Here is a 14,758-nt window from a genome sequence, read left to right as displayed (position 1 = left end):
GCTGTAAAGTTGATTTGTTAAGCCATTCGAATAAATAGATAAATAAATAAATAGTATGAATAATTAAACAATGTACTGTTGTATTTAATTATTTATTTTACTGTTGTAATATTTGCATGTATACTTACCAGCATTGCCTGGAGGACCTTCTTTCCCTGGATCGCCTCTGGGACCTGAGCAAAAAAAGTATGTTAAGATAGTCAAACGGCGTAAAGAATAGGCATTTTAACTACTCAACGGCATAGGAGTTTTTACAGTGCATAACATTGAATATATGTACATAATACATATATGTATATAAATCTTTATTATATACACTGTGTTTGTTCTCAAAAATTAACTCCAACCAGTAGCGGTTATAAAGAGCGTTAGGTAGATCGCCCCCCCCCTGGTATTTGGTTTTTTTAAATTCTCTGGCCAAACCTATCTACATTTTTAAACTTCAAACTCATAATTTGTTAACAAAATATTTTTCAGCAATATATATAAAATAAATAAATCTTAACAACTCAGTACTAGGAACCACACAAGGTAATTTTATCACAAGTAAAAATGTTTGTTGCCCTGCAAAGTGGGCACGGGTCAGCTTGTATTCTATATTTTAAATAATTTCTTTATTACATACATAGGTATGTTTGAATTTTAAACATATTGATCAATAATCGCTTTTTGGAAATGATTTGTTTATACATAAGTCCTTAAAATATTTATTTTTTTATATTTGTAACAGCTCTGGACATTGGATACATATTAAAGAAACTCTAAGTTTATTCGATTGGTTGGTAGATTAAAAACACATAGTAGTATGTAGGAGCATACTTTCAATAATAAAAACCTCGATGGTTATCCTATACGCCTAATTATGCCGGTTTAATTTTTTTATATTATAACTACGCTATGGTAAAATAAAGCTTCACACAAACCTGGTGCTCCGGAAGGTCCAACTTCACCATTTGCTCCAGGTTCTCCCTGTTTAATAAAGTCAGTTATTTTCATATTTAGGTATAAATGTTGTGTTATCAATATTATATAACACTAATACGTTTTTTTTTAAAAGTTAGTAATATTTCAAAACATTTGTGAGGTTGTATAATAATATAAAACTATAAACTACTTACAGTTAAACCTTTATCACCGGGTGGACCTATTGGTCCTGGCAAGCCTTGCAAACCTGGTGCTCCTGGTTCACCGATCTATGAAAATTATTTAAATGAATAATTTACATTCTCTATGAGCTTATCAAATACCTAAATATTTTTCTTACATTTTTCTACGATTTTCAAGAAAATAATTATGTGTTTTAGGTTTTATTTTAGGTATTTGTAGGTTCTTAGCAGAAAACATATTTTCGTTTCAAAAACAGCGCTATTTTCAAAATGTACTACGAAGGGCGCGAAGACCAACCGGGGGTGATGATAAGGGACCACTACCGACGGAAACGCCGGCAACGGTAATGCAGCTAGTCGGTTTTCAGTTTCTACCGGCCCGTTCGGTGACGAAGTGAGTTCGAAGGTTTTATGGTACGGTACCTCTCAGTGGGCACGAGTGGACACGGATTCCGAATACCCCGGAACTGATAAGCCATTAAGTGAACAGAATGCACGGAAAGATGATCTTTGACCTTGCACAACTCTTGACGGAGCACAGCTGCTTCATCCGGTTCCTCTACAGCATCGGCCGCATCCCGTTCGGCCGAGTGCTCATTTTGTGGACCATCCGACGGTTGTGCCAAAAAGGTGGACTCCCCGCGCTCGCTCCATCGACCGTAAATAGGAATGTCTTGTCCAAGTCATCGGACCATTTGGCCCGGGTGAACTCAATAAGTACTGGACAACTCGGTAAACTAGAGAGCAGTGGTTCATTTATAGGATGACGTAATGGCCGATAAAGAAGCAGCCATATAGCTACATATGGGTGGGCGAGATCAACAACGGCGAGGAAACGGGACGCGCTAACTGATCTTTATCCACTTCTACTTTCGATAGTGTTGTGAATGTTTATATATTTAATTTTAATTTTTTTGAGAGTGTGCACTTCTATGTGAGAAATTGTATAACTAGGACAATCTTATCCTCTCCCTCTCCAAAAGGGTGATCGTTTGTTATACAAGTTTTTTCTAATAAACAATGGCGATCCGCCATCTGAAGTATTATATCACAGTGTTCTCAGGTATTGAGTATGAAGCCAATTAAAAGTATCATTGCTTGATAATAAACTGCATATTAATTAAATATAACTAACTTAACAAAACATCTTTCCGTTTTTTGATTTTTATAATACTAAAGTGGTATATTCTATATAATATGTTCAAAATATTACCTTTCCATCTGCACCTGGTATACCACGTTCACCGGGTGGTCCAGATTTTCCTGGAGGTCCTGGTTTTCCTATTGGTCCACTTAAACCTTGTAGGCCTGAATATTATATTAAAATAATTAGTTGTATAACATAAACAACAAACATATCTGATAAATAATAAATATATATAAAGATATAACGAAAAATCATGGCGTTTCATACCTGGCATTCCAGGTCTTCCTGTGTCGCCAATCGCACCTACATAAAATAAAAATGTTAAACCAATTTTCACAAAACTCTACAATTATAATAAAATTATACCTTTTATACCAGGGGGTCCTTCTGATCCACGATCACCAAGAGATCCTGAAAAATATTTAGTGTAAATTATTTTTATAAAGCTTTTATTGGATTTATATTTTTATCTAATATAATATAATATTTAAAACAATATAATATAATTATTTATTAAGAATTACAATCTAAATTACCTTTAGTACCAGGTGCTCCATCTGGACCTGGTAATCCACGTTCCCCTAAAAATAAAAGTATAATTAATTGCGTATAAAAAAAATTGATTTATTTGTTTTTAATATATACCTGGAAGACCTCGTTCACCCTGTATTCCAGATAGTCCTCGAGGTCCTTCGGAACCTAAATAAAATTTGACGATATATTATTACTGAATATTATGTATACAATTTCTTATTTATATAAAATTTATATTGTTTAATTTATTTTAAATCATTTGTTAGTTTATAATATTTTTCTTAAGATTATATACACACTGCTGTATTAAAATGGTATTAATAGAACATACCTTTTCTGCCTCGTTTTCCTTCAGGTCCATCCATACCAGGTAATCCTCTAGGTCCAGGAATACCTATAAAAATACATTTAATTAAACAGAGTTTGATTAATGAATAATACTCGTAGTTATTAAAATAATATAGTAAAACTATATTAAATTATAAAAATACATTTATATCTAGTATTGATATTTTACCAATTTCGCCTTTTATTCCTGATTCTCCTTTATAACCTCGTTCACCGTTCAATCCCTAAAATTAAACATACAATACTTAAATTTTCGAGGAGTACCTAATAATTGTTTTATTTATAAACAAATTTTTAAAATTACATCAGCTCCTTTTATACCAGGTGGTCCAACGCTACCTGGTTCACCGGGAGCTCCTCGAGGTCCTGGAAAACCAGAAGGACCAATAGGTCCACTTGCTCCTAAAATAAGTATTTCCCATTATTACTTTTAAGTTTGACATTTATTATTTTATTTCCTTTTAATTTCGATGTATTTAACATTTTTTAAACGTATACATAATTTTGAAAATTGTAATATTGTATTCAATACAATTATGTGACTTAGAAGTGATAATATAAAAGAGAAAAATTATACGCAGATGTATATATTCATTATATCTACGTGTTACTGATTTAAATATTATATCAATCTATGATACGGTTATAATGTTAATATATACCTGGACTGCCTTTTTCTCCCGGAGTTCCATCTTTTCCTGGTATTCCTGGAATACCTAGAACACATAAATTGTTTTTCAGTCAACTTTTTTGTTTATAAAAAATAAAGATAGTTATATTTATTTCGAAAATAGTAGAGTAATAATAATAATAATAATATATATATTATAATTTTTTATTTTATTTTGTATATGACATCGGCTATAGTATATTAACACACTATAAAGCAACAAAAATAAAATAATAAATTTATAAATGGGTTTTTGAATAGATATATATGAATAAATAAATAAATAAATAAATAAATAAATAAATAAATAAACAGGTAATAGGTAAATATAAAAGTGAAAAAGTAAAGAAAAGTAAAGAAAAAGTAAAGTATGTTAACAGCACGTAAATAAGTAACAAAATAAAATAATAACGTAACATAACATAACATAACAAAGTAACTACAGTTATAACTATAGTGTTTAAAGCTGTAATTACCATGTTATATATATTATAATACTATCCTTTTACTATAATAACTATAATAGCCTATATTGCCTATATTATAATATTATACTGCCCTTACCTGCTTCTCCGGGTTCGCCGGATTTTCCAGATTCACCCCTTGGTCCTTGTAAACCAAAACTACCCTGAAAACATTTTAAATCTCGATTTAAATCTTTAATGTGATCTTACAATTAGCAAGCATTCAATAAGAAAAAGTTTACTTTAAATAATCATCAAATTATAATTATTACTATATTGAACGAATATCAATAAAAATAATTGATACAAACCTTAGGTCCTGGTAATCCTTGATCGCCTTTCACACCAACCTATATTTAAAATACAGATACATTAGTTTATGAAAATTATTCTTATTTTTAACTAGTATTTTTGAATAATTATTCGTAATACAACATATTGGATTTTATAAAACAAAATTCTCATATTTACTTCAAACAATAATGTTATCTGCAAATAAATAAATCAGTTAATGTAATAACATACCGAACCAGGAAATCCAGGTGGACCTGGTTTCCCAATATTTCCCGGAGGACCAATAGCTCCATGTAAACCATCAGCACCTACATTTTTAAATATAATATTTTTAATCTTGACATGTCTTTAAATAGTTTTATTTACAAGATTTAAATGATAAATTAAAAAACAAATTTTTATATATAAGAACGAACTATTTAATATAACTATAGAATTTTAGGTATATTTCATTTAAATTAAATGGTTATAAAACAAACCACGAAGACCGGGTGGTCCAGGTGCTCCTTCTCTGCCTCGTTCCCCTCTAGGACCGATTGGACCCTACAATAAATAAATAAAAAACTTATATTAATTACCTAAACTTGAAAATTGTACTGTAATATAAAAATCACTGAATGTATTTATCTACATTAAATATTTATTTTTTACAGTAAAAATTTAATTTTCATTTATTTTATGTATATTTTAAATTAATAATCCCAAATCTTTTTTTACTCAACGCCCCTTTTAGATTTTTAAAAATCTCATCTCCTTTGACAAATTAAAAAAAATATAGTTTCATTTTTATAATTAACTATTTAGTTTAATCAAAAGATAAAACCCTATAAACAATTTTTATTTTAATATACTAAATTCTTAAATCTATTAATAATATTAATTATATAAATATAATATAAAGTTGACTATTAAATAATTTCAGAAAAATTACTCTTGACTATTGACTACCTTGAGGTTGATGATTTCCTGCTAACAAAATGATATTTGGCTCAATGGATGTCATTTTATTATAATGAGTTATGAACAATAAAAATGAAAGCCGCAATTGAATCCCCCCCTTAGAGCCCCCCTTCAGTTAAACACCCCCTCAAAAACAAAAAAGCCCCGTTGGGAATCACTATTTTAGATAGTATTATATTTGACTTTTCATAGATTTTTTAGTTATTCCTAAAAAATATACGTTACACCATTATTTTTATAGATTAAAGATTGAAAAATTAATTTTATATTTTATATTATTTACCGAAAATATATAGTTTTATTCAACTTCATCGACAATAAGTTATGAAATAGCTTAACCAATAAATGTTTTATTTTGAATTTATAATATTAATTGAAACAAACACTTACTACTGAACCAGTGATGCCAGGTTGTCCAGGGGACCCTATGGATCCCTTTTCACCGGCAGATCCTTCAATAAAAATAAATAATAATAATAAATATATAAACAATAATTTTAAATCATAAAAAAGAATATATCTATATAAATAACACTATAGTTAGACTAAACCCAACTAAATTTGATAATGATAATTTTTAATTTTAGAATTAAAAATATAATTTAAATTGCGAATATTTAAAATAAATTACCTTGTTCGCCTTTTATACCATCTACACCAGGGTATCCCATATGGCCCTATAATATATAAATACAGAGTAAATAATATATAATTATAATTTTTATCACATGATTTAAATTTCTTATATTTTAAAATAATTGTTTCTATAATTTGAGAATAGGTCATCATTTTTTTCTTAAGATAAATAAATTATTTATAATAAATTTATTATTTTTATTTGATTTCTTGAAGAGACTATTATTTTTATTGGTTTTTTAATTTTTTATGTGTAATTAATGTGAATTCTTAAATATTTACTTAGTATCATACAAGTGGTTTACCTATTCATTTTGTAGTTATTTAGGGTATAAAGTAAAGAAATTTAAAAAAGTAATCCAAAATAACTAAACAATTAATAACCTTTTGTATTTATCTAGTTATTATTTAAAACACCTACTCATACTATCATAAAAAAAAATTTTCATATTAAAACTGAAAAGTGATATTCAAATAAAATGAATATGTATTTACGAAAACAAAGAAATGTTCTACAAAATGTTATTTCATAGTATGAAGTATATAGGTATGTAAATTATATAATAAAAGATAGTTATGAATATGCTTTTTGTGGGTATAAAATAATAAAATGCAACTGAATAATAATAAGGTTAAATCAATAAAAAAACTAAATCACCTTTATTCCTGGTATACCTGGCATTCCAGGTAAACCTCTAGGTCCAGGAGGACCAATAGTACCCGGCTGTCCTGGTTCTGCATCATGTCCGCGTTCACCCTAAACCAAAAATATTTTTTATATGAATACAGTGTATTAAATACGAATAAAATAAGTGAAGATTTATATAATTTAATAAAAAATTACATTCAAATTTGGTTAAAAAAATGCATGTTAAAAATAAGGAATGGCATTTACATAATAAAATGATTATATAACCAACTGGTTGTTACGAAGGGTTTTCCCAGTTTTTGGGAGTCACTATAATCGTTTTATACTATGTACTATTCAAGAACCGTCTTTAAAAATTATAAATATTATAAATATTTTTAGGTCTCATGATTTAATAAAATTAACATCAACATTATCTTTATTAAATTATTTTAATATAACATCATTGAATAGGTAGGTACTAAGATAGTAGGTACTAATACCTTTTTTAATAAAACGCATGTGTCAAATTATTCATTATTGTATGAAGTAGAATATTTACTTACATCTCTGCCTGGTAAACCAGGAATTCCTCTTGGACCAACTGGACCTGGAGGGCCTATTGCACCTACGTCTCCTGTTTCTCCACGGGGTCCCTTAAAAAAATATAATTATTTTTATAATCATTAAAAATATTTAAAAAAATAAATAAATAATTTTAAGTAAATAATTTAATAACGTTTTTAAATAAATTTAAAACTAAAATAATACTTGAAATCCTTGAGGTCCAGGAGGTCCAGGAGGGCCAGGAGGTCCTCTCATTCCAACTGGACCAACTTGTGCTTGCATAGTGTGAAATGCTTCAGGTGGATAACCACTATTAATTGGACCTTTATCTTGACCTCCATGGACTTGAGCTAACTGTTGATAATATGTGCTAACATCGGGAGTGGGTCCTGGGAATCCAGGAATTCCTAAAACATATATTGATTTTAATAGAGTTCAATATTTTAAATGTTTATTTTAAAATAATAATTTTAAGTTACTAACCTGGGACACCCGGTGTACCTGGAACACCTCTTTCACCAATTGACCCAGGCTTTCCCGGTTCACCTTGTGGACCTGGTTCACCCTACATTATTATGTCATAAAAATAATATTAATTGTCCTACTATTTTTACAATAATATAATTTCAATTATTTATTGTGTTTATAATTCAATGCATAATTAGTCGTCACACTTTAACTTTTAATATGGTAACTGGTAAAATTTATTCAAGAAGTATAAATGTGACCAGTTATATGGATAGGGTATACTTACGACCTTTACTACTGCCCTTGAATACATTTTACTAATTAATTAATCAATAACATAGTGTATCTGTGTACCCAATGGCAGATTTAAGGGTTTAAATAAAATTGGAAAATCCTTAAGAGAGGCCTCGTACAAAATGTATCAATAATTTCAATACTTTCCCACTTTTTACCAAACCGATAATTTCGTGATAAATAATATTCAACTAATATTAATTTTCAATTTAATTTAATTTTTAATTCAATAATAATAGGTATATAAAATAAAATTATAAGATTATAGTTGAGAACCTCTGCGAACTTAAGCCTTAAAAAAATGTTTAATAAGATAGTTCATATCAAGGAGTTGTGTTACTCTATTTTTACTGTATTTTTAAGAGTTTCCATTAGAGGCATCAGACAATGAATATCAAATAATAGATTTCATAAGTTATAAACTCATAAAAGACTAGTGACCTGGTGATGATTATTTTAGTTTCCACGATAACAGAGTTCTTGGTATTGATGTATTTCAATTTGTATTGTACTGGTAAACCGAAAATAGTAGGTACATAATATTATATAATTTTAAGATAAAACATCATGTTGCGAAATTGATCATGAAATCATAAATTTGTGCATATATAGGGATTAGTAGGCTGTATCAATATAAACGATGATGATTATAAATAATCTTATTTGGGATCAATGTTGGTGGGTAGTAGGTATTCTTTATTCTATAGAATAACTTTGATTTTCATGTATAAGTTATTTGTTCAACATTTTCTATTTTTTTTTGATTAAAACACTTTCTACTTGTGATGCATTATATTAATATATATTATAATTATTTTATTATTAAAACAATTGTAAATTTTAGTCCAATTTGTATTGGATTTTTTTTTTTTTTTTTTTTTGTGGTCAAAATTTAAAAGGAGCAACTATATAATTTAGGTGGCCTCAGTACACGATTTGGAGGAGCCCCATCGACATTTGTCGACTAAACCGTTAATCCACCTGTGTGTACTATAAATTGAATGTTATTATAATTAATATTGAACAAAATTTTAAAAACAAAATCGTAAATCGTACTTACTCTAATTTTAGGAACTGCATAGAACGATGACATTGTCGTGCCTGCATAAATTATAATATTTAATATAATTTACATTAATATTGAATATATATTGATTATTTTGTAATTGGACATACTTAATACTTCTTGGAAATTATTGTCTAAGTAGATATTTGTTTCTTTTGTAATTGATTGTTTCTTATGAGTGTATGTTTTATTTGGTGCTGGTATATAACGAGTTGAAAAATTAAACGGTGGTAATCTAGTTGCATTATTTGGTCTTTCAGTTACATCAATAATTTTGGATTCTTCAATTATTTCTGAGTGTTCTTCGGGTAATTCTGTGTTCTCTTCTATTTTTACTGTATGTTCTTCTGGGATCTCTGTGGGTTCCTCTGATCTTTCATCAAATTCTTCTGATTTTCTAGTGGATCCATCTAGTGTTTCTAATCGTTCTTCTGGCTCTCCTCTAAATTCATCTAACCTTCCTATAGATTCTTCTGGTGTTCCACCAGGATTTTCTGGTTGTATTGTTGGTTCTCCTGATATTTCTGTAGGTTCTTCTAATTTTCCCGTGGATTTTTCTGGTGTTTCTATGGGATTTACGGGTATTTCTGTGGGTTCCCCTGATATTTCTGTAGTTTCAGCTGATATTTCTAATGGTTCTTCTGGTTTTACTATGTGCTCTTCTGTTACTTTTGGTAGTTCAACTGGTATTTCAGATTCTTGCTGATTGGATCTCAAAATAATATTTTCTGACACGTTTTCCGTATACTCTTCTGGTTGACTGGGTTCCGTAGGGTAATTTTCATTAGGTACTTGAGGATTTGAGGAATACGTATCCAGTGTCAAAGAAGGCCTGCCTGTTACTTCTACAACAGATTTTTCAAAGAAAACGTAAATATTACTGCATTTTAATTTATGTATTAAAGCTTTAAAATCTAATTTAATTATATATGTACTACGTAAATCACTTGTATACATTTGTTCTATCTTCGTATGTATAGATGCATAATTAGCATAAAGTTTAAGCAGACGACAATTTATGTCAAAAAGAAGAACATATATTCAATGCTTAATAGTTTCTATCAGGTTTGCTTAAAAGTAAGAATCAAATTTTAAATAAAACATAATATGAATTAAATTCTAGAATATGACAGAGATGATGAATCAGTAAAAAAACCACCAACGTATAATTATAATGAATTATAATTTATTATGTAACACGTGTCGTTTCAAGCCTTGGTATTATTTCAAGAATCGATTTACATATATTAATATGTGTGTGATAAATTACAAGTGATTATTTTACTGTTAATTAACAATAAAGAAATAGATACAAATTATAAAAAAAAATTCTATAAAATAATCGTATAATCCTAATTGGTACGAAAGCCAAGTGTTACAGAACCTAAAAAAAAAAAAAAAAGCATTCCGAAATTATAATAGAATATATCCATTGTATTATAAATCATATATCAGTCGTGATAATAACACTTACAAAAAGTGATAGTAAGAAACGTCAAGGAGCTAATACGAGTATATACCAAGCAACTCGTAGTTTGTTCAACGCATAAAAATACAGGTAACGTGTTGGCACTTGTCTGTATACCAAAAATAAATATACGGAATTTGAAATGTTTTCAAAAATATATTTGATTCTTACTTTAAACAATGAAGTTTGATTAAAAATGATTATTCGTTAATATTTCTGTAAACTTCTATGAAATTGCTTATAAGTTATAAATGATTAGAATAATTTTACCACGATTTTTATGGATAAGAGTATTACGATTTCCTGCTCATTATAATAATACAATTGCACTATATACATACTATATACTTTAAAATTAAATCGATTAAAGAAATTGGTTTTTTGTAGTTCAACCGTGGCCATATAGGTAGAAATAATTCCTGGCGTTAGTTACCTACCAAATCGCAATCAGTTTTTATTGAAATTGGACATTTTGTTTGGAACAATGATGAATCTAAGATTTTTTTTATGGTGAGTACTATTTAACTAATAGTTTTCCTAATATATGTATTATGCTCAAATTCAAAGTAAAAACAAATTAATAATTTGGGGCTTAAATAACCAGGAAAATTAGTTGTACATGTGCATGTATTTCGATTACTCTATAAAAAGATTATAAGCTCTCTCCACCCCTGGTGCCCTATTTATAAATTCCTATGATGATATTCAACAAAAAAGAAAATTAAGAAACCCTTCTTTAAATTACCCAGTCGAGATTATAATAATTATTAATACATATAATACGATACCCAATTAATGTACAAAACAAAAAACTAGATCAACGCGGTATGATGAGTGGTTCAGCTGGTAAGCACCAATTCCACTCCTTCCTGAATCCGTTACTATATCGAGATATTTATCCGGTGCCATATGTGTACATATTAGTAATTATTTTTATAATTATTTTAAGACTATAAGTAAAACATTCGAGTGTACGTTACACTGAGACACACACTCCTGCGGATGATGATGAAAGACGATAATCCAGTAATGCTCGTTATACTTTAACAACGCAACAACATAATAAAGCGTGTTCCAAAAGATTAGGACAATTTGAAATAGCTCAGTTGAAAATGTGTTCACGTAATTTGTTAAAAACAGGATCTGCATCACATGCCATTAATAGTTTTCAAACATTTAAGCTTTAAATTACATAAAATGTAGATTCTGTTTTCAATGAAAAAATTATATGAACTCATTTTTTTACTTTTGTACGAGTTATTTAAATATTTCCCATTTCCCCGGAAGACCCTGTACCCAACATCGACCGTCGGAGAGGTGTTTGCGGGGTTTACATCTACATCACTAATACAATACACAACACGTCGTACGGAGGTCGGGGGTGGACGTAGTGGTCGGCCGTTTGCTGTTTACGCCATTCTCGTCGTAATCTTCGTCGTCGTAGTTGTTGCCATCGTATTCGTCGGCGGCCGCGTCCGCCGCGTTGCTGGCGTTTCTCGGCTGGTCGGCGGCCATCCGCGGTCGAGACGGCCGGGCGCGATTCCGGTGATGGCCAACCGACGAAGCGGCCGCGTCGGCCACCGGCGGCGGCATCGCGCACTGGATGAGCGCGACGGCCAACAGCGCGGACGTCACGACGACCGCGTCGCTACTAAAACCGCGCATATGGGTCCGGCGGACACTGCGCGCGCGGGTCGCGTGGTTGCGAACACACGCCTTGTACAACTCCTGCGCCGGAGACACCTGGCGCAACGGACTACCTGTTCTACGCACGTATACGGCTTTTCCGGACACTGCACTACCGTAGTTGTTGTGCACTGCGCTGGCGGACACGTGCGGCCGCGTTCTTTTGGTTTGACGATTTTCACGATCGACGGGCTCAAAGTAACGGTCGCGCGCGACAACACGTCCAATCGGTACGGTGGTCCGCGCCTGCAATGTGATTGGGAAAAAAAAAATCGGCACCGAAAAGGCGCACAAGCTGGCGCGCGCACGCAAAACCACACGCGCCGCGCGGACAAACGCAATCAATTAGCGCTGCGCGTTTATCACGTCCCATTATTTTATTATTATTATGTTGGATATTTTATTAGATGTAAATTATTATTATTACTACTAGTACTAGTACTACTACTATTAATAATATCAAGCGTAATCGATCGTAACGCGTATACGTGTGGTACACGCATTATCGAGATTGTACCGCACACGGAGCCGGCCACCGACCGCGGGCGTTGATGACCCTTCGCCGCGCGGCCACCGACTCGGCTTCCGTTAGACTTGCGTCCAGTCGACCGCGTGTTCCGCGTTTGTACGACAAACCCTGTGCATGACGTGCATGCGTCGCATGCGTATGCGCGCACCGGTGTCGTACTCAACAACATGACATGCGGTGCACCACATGCACGGCCCTCAGGGAGACGAATCGAATGTGCCGTGCAATTGATGCAATTGACCACGACGGCGGTCGGTTTCGTGTACCTCGTTAAGCGCTGCGTGCATTTTTTTTTTCTTTACATGTAATGCGAGTTGCGCACGTCCGCTTTGTTCTTAGCGCGCGACGGCGCGTTCCCGTTGGATCCTTTGCATACCGCGCGAACCGATCGCCATCGTACGCGCACTTGCCGCGGGATAGTGTTGCCTACTCTCCCTGCAGCGGCGTCGAAACCCGTGTTTACGCGTTGGGCAGTCGGTGCGTATCTCGGGGTCACTCGCCACACGTTTTTATCAGCCTCATCAGTTTTACTATGAAGGTATTTTTCCATGTAAATAGATGATGCCCGGTTGAAATATCATACTCTATTGTCCTATAACTTTAAAACAACTTCGGTGTCACGATGTCCTCTTCGGTGACGTGTGCAGGGACAATGGGTACTGTGATTTCGGAAAAACGTACCCGGCGGCGACGAATAAAAAAAAAAAACATCGCGTTAGATAATGTTGTCGTTATTGACGAAAATTTCAACATTGATGTTGTATGCATTGTTAATTACGATAGAATAAGAAAGAGAAATAAGAAATCTTGATAAACTTAATATTGAAGTATCTGTAATAGGTATTATATAATATGAAACGCGTACATTTTTCGTAAAGGAATATTCAATTACCATTTTTTATTTTTTTATTAGCAATCTTATCTAATCAAAACATTTCAATTCTTAATTAGTCAGTTACGAAATCTTGATAACTTGTAGTCCTCAGAAGAAAAATCATATTTTAATCTATTAAGCACTTCAATTCATAAAATCAATCGTGTATATGTATTCATAGTTTTACAAAAATCTTTTAAACCCTAACAATTTAATACCTATTAATAAATTATTGATTACTGTAACTAATTTTATTTCAACTTTATTATTTACTTTAATATATTTACTACAAAATACGTATATATTCTCCTCCGCCGCGCCATAGTTAAAATTAATCCTAAACACTATCTACTATTCGTTAAGTTTATCAATCAACATTCGCTGCTACTATTTACCAAAGTCAACATGGGTCATTTTTTTCGGATCGTAATTAATTTCGCCTCAAAACATTATCAACCGTTTAATTCGCGCCTTGGTCTAAGCTCAAAGTCCAACCACGTGTTTTCCGAATCCCTTGTTCTACAAACCTAAGTCTTGAATTTTCAAGTTTAATCCTAACCTATTATTTATCAACCATCACGTATTTTGTCAGTTTCGTTTACCTACGTAGTCTCGGAACGATACACTCATTAAATTTGATTAAATAATAGATTTAGTTATATTTACTAGATTCAGACTCTAAATAACACATGCTATAAAGTTCGTTAAAAATGTGATATAATTTATTGAATCATAAACAAATATTTTCCAACAGTGTTTTGTCTTAAAAAACGAACACGTTTATATGATGGATCGATTATATTATATGGATAGTATTATTACAGCAAAAATAAATAATAATTAATAATTATTATTTTTTTATTATTTTCAGATCTTTATCATTTTTAGATTTAATTTATTAATTACAGCCAGACTTATAGACAATACAAATCAATACAAAAATAATATCTAAGAAGCGTAATTAAAAGTGTAAACAAATAAATTATTGAATTAATTTAAAATAGGAATTTCCGCTGTAT

At 31.2% G+C, this 14,758-nt stretch overlaps 1 protein-coding gene across 1 annotated transcript in view; it reads right to left on the bottom strand.

Annotated features, from left to right (window-relative positions):
* Positions 1–12,625, bottom strand: part of LOC112694188 (collagen alpha-1(I) chain-like) — a 31,811-nt gene extending 19,186 nt beyond the window's left edge. Inside the window, exons 1-25 of the mRNA XM_025569584.1 lie at positions 12,021–12,625; positions 9,293–10,027; positions 9,177–9,217; positions 7,838–7,919; positions 7,559–7,761; positions 7,354–7,443; positions 6,818–6,916; positions 6,155–6,200; positions 5,914–5,975; positions 5,043–5,106; positions 4,795–4,871; positions 4,581–4,619; positions 4,370–4,433; positions 3,798–3,851; positions 3,440–3,537; positions 3,305–3,359; positions 3,119–3,181; positions 2,899–2,952; positions 2,790–2,834; positions 2,620–2,664; positions 2,521–2,556; positions 2,320–2,414; positions 1,119–1,193; positions 924–969; positions 129–173 (exon numbers count right to left, since the gene is read on the bottom strand). Of these exons, the coding sequence (XP_025425369.1) occupies positions 129–173; positions 924–969; positions 1,119–1,193; positions 2,320–2,414; positions 2,521–2,556; positions 2,620–2,664; positions 2,790–2,834; positions 2,899–2,952; positions 3,119–3,181; positions 3,305–3,359; positions 3,440–3,537; positions 3,798–3,851; positions 4,370–4,433; positions 4,581–4,619; positions 4,795–4,871; positions 5,043–5,106; positions 5,914–5,975; positions 6,155–6,200; positions 6,818–6,916; positions 7,354–7,443; positions 7,559–7,761; positions 7,838–7,919; positions 9,177–9,217; positions 9,293–10,027; positions 12,021–12,315 (2,608 nt within the window). The 5' untranslated portion in view covers positions 12,316–12,625. The remainder of the gene's footprint in view (positions 1–128; positions 174–923; positions 970–1,118; positions 1,194–2,319; positions 2,415–2,520; positions 2,557–2,619; positions 2,665–2,789; positions 2,835–2,898; positions 2,953–3,118; positions 3,182–3,304; positions 3,360–3,439; positions 3,538–3,797; positions 3,852–4,369; positions 4,434–4,580; positions 4,620–4,794; positions 4,872–5,042; positions 5,107–5,913; positions 5,976–6,154; positions 6,201–6,817; positions 6,917–7,353; positions 7,444–7,558; positions 7,762–7,837; positions 7,920–9,176; positions 9,218–9,292; positions 10,028–12,020) is intronic.
* Between the last annotated feature and the right edge of the window lie 2,133 nt (positions 12,626–14,758).

This window comes from Sipha flava, unplaced genomic scaffold (assembly GCF_003268045.1).
Source record: "Sipha flava isolate LNK unplaced genomic scaffold, YSA_version1 124_pilon_pilon, whole genome shotgun sequence".
Classification (NCBI taxonomy): domain Eukaryota; kingdom Metazoa; phylum Arthropoda; class Insecta; order Hemiptera; family Aphididae; genus Sipha; species Sipha flava.
Note: the sequence above shows the minus strand (reverse complement) of the source record. Positions and strands in the feature narration are given on the sequence as shown.